At 52.9% G+C, this 4,163-nt stretch overlaps 1 protein-coding gene across 3 annotated transcripts in view; it reads right to left on the bottom strand.

Moving 5' to 3' along the window:
* SALL1 (spalt like transcription factor 1) overlaps positions 1–3,865 on the bottom strand; it is a 15,402-nt gene extending 11,537 nt beyond the window's left edge. Inside the window, exons 1-2 of one of the 3 annotated variants that reach the window (XM_014603367.3) lie at positions 3,782–3,865; positions 2,972–3,064 (exon numbers count right to left, since the gene is read on the bottom strand). In XM_014603367.3, coding sequence (XP_014458853.1) covers positions 2,972–3,047 — 76 coding nt within the window. In that variant the 5' untranslated portion in view covers positions 3,048–3,064; positions 3,782–3,865. The other 2 variants (XM_059713797.1, XM_019497450.2) reach the window with 2 other exon arrangements.
* Positions 3,866–4,163: the final 298 nt, after the last annotated feature.

Genomic DNA, 4,163 nt, shown 5'->3' with positions numbered 1-4,163 from the left:
CAATTAATACTAAAAAGTAATAATCTCACAGCTGTGTGCATGTGTTTTCTACCAGGAACTAGTTACTTGTTGAATCTGTCGAAAGGCACTTTTGCCATTAGTCTTATTTCTTTCCTGTTTAGTCCAGTATATATGTGCATAATCACAGAATATAATAATGCAAACTTTCTTTTTCGAGGCTTCCAAGGAAAATACATTTTAAGATGTAAATCTTAAGAGTAAGGATATGTTGTCGTCCCTCTGAAGAGAGACTACTGAAAAAATAAAATGCATGCTGTTATAGGATGAAGTTTCTCTTTCACACATGCTATTAAATGGAACGTATACCAGGGAGTTTCATAAACTAGAGCTCGAATCAGAGAGAATAAAATTTGAGGTGAACTTTACATGATACTTTTCAAATTTGCTCTCTTAATTTTTCCTTAATACCACAACCTTGTAAATGTTAATAAAGTAGCAGTGATGCTGAACATGCTTGAATCTTGAAACTGCAAATAAGCTAACAAACCTGAAAATCACCATGTTGAGAAAGAGGGAGAGATGGTTCAGGATTCTTTTTAAAATGTGTTTGTTTTTGCAATGTCAAGAGGTATAATGAAAAATGTATTGCACCCATTTGAAAAAAGGCAGTCAGAATACTTTTTAGAACTTCTCAAATGAATAAAGCATTCCTTAATTTACTGTTTTGTGGGATTAGTTGTATACTAATATTATTACAACCTTCTAAATCCTGTAACACTATTACAAAACATACCCTCCAGGCAACTTAGTCAAAACTTATTGTCCAAGCATGTAAAACAGCCATAACCTAAAATCATTACTACTGAGAGGGGGGGAAAGGCTCCTACAAGGTTTCTAATACCTTACTACTTTTCTTAGAAAATGAGCCAACGTTTAAAAAACAAAGCAAGCCAATTCTAAGCTTAAGTGAACTTCCTAGCCCTGTAAACAAAATAAAAGATTCTTTTCATGCCATCATTTTAGGCAGAGTCCAACTTATTTGAAACACATCATTTAGCAACAGGCAAAAGCTCTTCAGTTAAAACCCCTCTCACACTCCACTCCCATTGTCTTCCATTTGGAAACAACATGCAATATCAGAGCAGAACAGATGAAAAACAGGAAAATGAATGATTTTTTAAGACCCTTGATTGTAGTTTGACCCGTGCCATCTCCCCCAAAAAATTAAGAAAAAAAATACAGGCCATCAAGAGATGTGATTAAATAAACTGAGGATGCCTGGTTCTTCAGCAAGACCATTTTTTTCTCCCCTCCTCTGCTTGCTTGGAAAAGTTCGGAGTTCTTTTGTAGCACACTGGGGCCAGGCTCTCTGAAAGCCAACCTTTTCCCACCTCATGCTTGAAACTTCAAGCTGAAGTAATATATACCAGAGGCAAATGAATGTGTTTGCTAAAGAGAAATTCAATTAGTACTGCAGCAACAAACCCCTCGAACAGCCCAAGTCATTAAAACTCATCTAAAAAGGAGAAGTTTGCTCCCAGCCATCAGAAAACTTTAAATAAGCGCTGGGAGAGCTCCTAGAAACTCTTGCTTGGCTATTTACTGCTTGAAAGCCAGGGTGCCTCGGTGGCTTTCAAAGCTGCATAATAATGAAGCCCCCTTCAACCTCTGCAAGGCAGGCCCAGTCACTATCCGCATCTCGAGCCCCTGAAGTTAAATTCGGTCGCAAACTCCTGGCCAGCCCCCTCCCTGTGCAGCTAGGGGGAGAAAGGGAGGGAGGGGAAGGGGGAGCTGATAAAGGGAAAATGAATTAAAAGGACAGTTCAGAGATCACAGCTCCCACGTCCCAAACCTACCTCGGTGGCGGCCCTGCCAGGCGCGCGGCTGGAAAGTTGAGGGGAAGGGAGGGGGGCGGCTCCCGGCTGCCGCTTTCCTGACTAACGCGGGGGGTTAATGGGGCTGCGGGGAGCAGCCCCGGGCCCCGCTCCGGGACTCGCGGCGCACGGGCTCAGCCCCAGTGCCTGCCCGGCCCCGCAGTAGGGACGAGCCCAAGGCGGCCCGGCCCGAGGGGGCCGCACACATGCCCCCTTCAGCGTCCCCGTCCCCGCCGAGCTCCCTGCCCGGCTCCCCCGCCTGCAGGGAAGTGCGGAGCGGGGAGAAACAGTCCCAAACTTTGGTTCTGCCGCTGCCGGCCCGACCGCCTGCTCTTTGGGCACCGGGACAAAGCGGCCCTGGACGAGGACGGGGACGGGCCGGGGCGGGCAGCGGGCGACCGGGCAGCCCCCGCCGGCTGGGGACGCACCCGGGCGGCAGGAGGCTCCGGCGCGGGCCTGCCCCTGCCCCTGCCCGGAGCACACAGGCACAGGTAGGGCAGAGCACGGCCCCCGCCCCGCCAGGGACAACACCAGCCCCGAAGGGAGAAAGCCCAAGGCCGAGCAGAGAGCGCAGCTCCCCGGGCCGAGCACGGAGCCGGCGCCGGGAGAAGCAGGCGCACTTCTGGCTGCAAACTTTCCGAAGAGCGGCACCCCCCAGCCCCAACACGCACACGGGCTCCGGGAGGCGAGCGCTGCCCGGGCTGCGGGGCTGCAGCGGGCGAGGCGCAGGCACGACCCCCGCACGCGGGCGTGGGCTCAGGTCGCCGCGTCCCGGGGACCGGGGGGCCGCAGGGAGCCCGCCGCCGCCTCTGGGCTCGCATCGCACGGCCGCCAGCATCGGAGGGAAAGCAACAGCCCGACACGAGACGTGTTCAACTCAGACAACCCAACGAGCACAAGAAGACCCAAAAGAAAAGAAAAAAAAAGAAAGAAAGAAAAAAAAAAGAGACAAAAAAAAAAAGAAAAGAAAAAAAGCCACCCCCCACTCCCAAGTCCGGCGGCTCCAGCCCAGCCCAGTCCTGCCCAGCCCAGCCTTGCCTGCCCCGGCGCAGCTCCCCGCTCTCGGCCAGGGTAAGTTGATCTATTTTGTGCGCGGGTTTGTGTTAAAATGTGTGCGGGAGCAGAGGGGAACTCACCATTTCGCTGGGGTAATAAGGCCAGATCGGGGTCGGACTGGAAATGCTGAGGCTTCGCCTGCTTCCTCCGCGACATGCTGGCTCAAACATCAGCTGGGGCAGAATAAAAAATTACTAAAAAAAAATCTTCTCAAAATTACGGAAATCGAGCCTCCCCCCCCAGCCCGCCCGGTCCTCCGCGCACCGCGCATGTGTCCTGCTATAATTATGATTATCAATAATGCATTGCGATTAATCATAGAGGGGCTCTTTGAAAGGCGATTGGCACATGGCCAGCTCTATTCAAACCAGCTCGCCTTAATCAATTAGGCGCTGATTTGCTGGAGACCCTTGTCTCTCTGCAGCTCCCACCCAATGAGTCGATCCATGTGGCAGGAGAAGGGGCTGGATTTCCCCAAAGCTGTTTGGATACAGTTTAACCCTCTTAGCAACCAGCTGGGACTGTATCACGCCATCCCTGTTACTATAGGAATGTGTCTCCCCCCCGCCCCTCCGGCCCGGCCGCTCCGGCTGTCCCGGGCTCTCCCCATTTTTCTTTCTGCAAAAGGGCAAAGAGAAAACGAGAAGTGTCCGCACGGGGAACCAACAAGGGATCGGGGAAGAGAATCAACCCGAGCCCGGAGCAGCCCCGGCGCGGCGCGGAGCACATCTCCCGGGCGTTGGGAAGTCACCGCTCCCCTCCTGCCGCCCGGGAAGCGGAGGGGGGAGGGGGGGAAACTTTTCAGTGGTATTTTCTGGTGAGCTTTTTTTTTTTTTTCTTTTCTTATAAAGGCAACTGTTATGTTCACGTTTCCCAGGCATAAATTGTACCTTGCCCAGCTAGATCCCAGTGTCCCCGCCTCTGCCTGCGACTGCATTATTCCCAGCCCTGCTGCTGAAGCTGTAAAAAGTTTTTTTGGGCGCTTTGCAAATAAAGATCCTCCCCCACCCCCCTCCCGCCCCCGCGCTGCCTCTCGCCTGCCCCCGCCCCCGGCACAGACCGCGGCGCGGAGGAAGGGTCGCCGCTTTACCTCGCGCGCATTCCCAGGACAATTACTGCAAAGTTTTTGGGAGCCGCGGGGCCAGGCTGATAAGGCGGGGCGCGGGCTCCTCCCCCCGCCGCGGCCCGGGTTGGCTGGGGCCGGAGTCAATCTCTGGGGGAGGCGGAAACGAAGCGACTCATCTCCCCGGAGCTCTCGGCTAGGCTCCGCGC

This window comes from Alligator mississippiensis, chromosome 10, assembly GCF_030867095.1.
Source record: "Alligator mississippiensis isolate rAllMis1 chromosome 10, rAllMis1, whole genome shotgun sequence".
NCBI lineage: Eukaryota > Metazoa > Chordata > Crocodylia > Alligatoridae > Alligator > Alligator mississippiensis.
The sequence above is the reverse complement of the archived record's forward strand: the minus strand, read 5'-3'. Positions and strand labels throughout refer to the sequence as shown.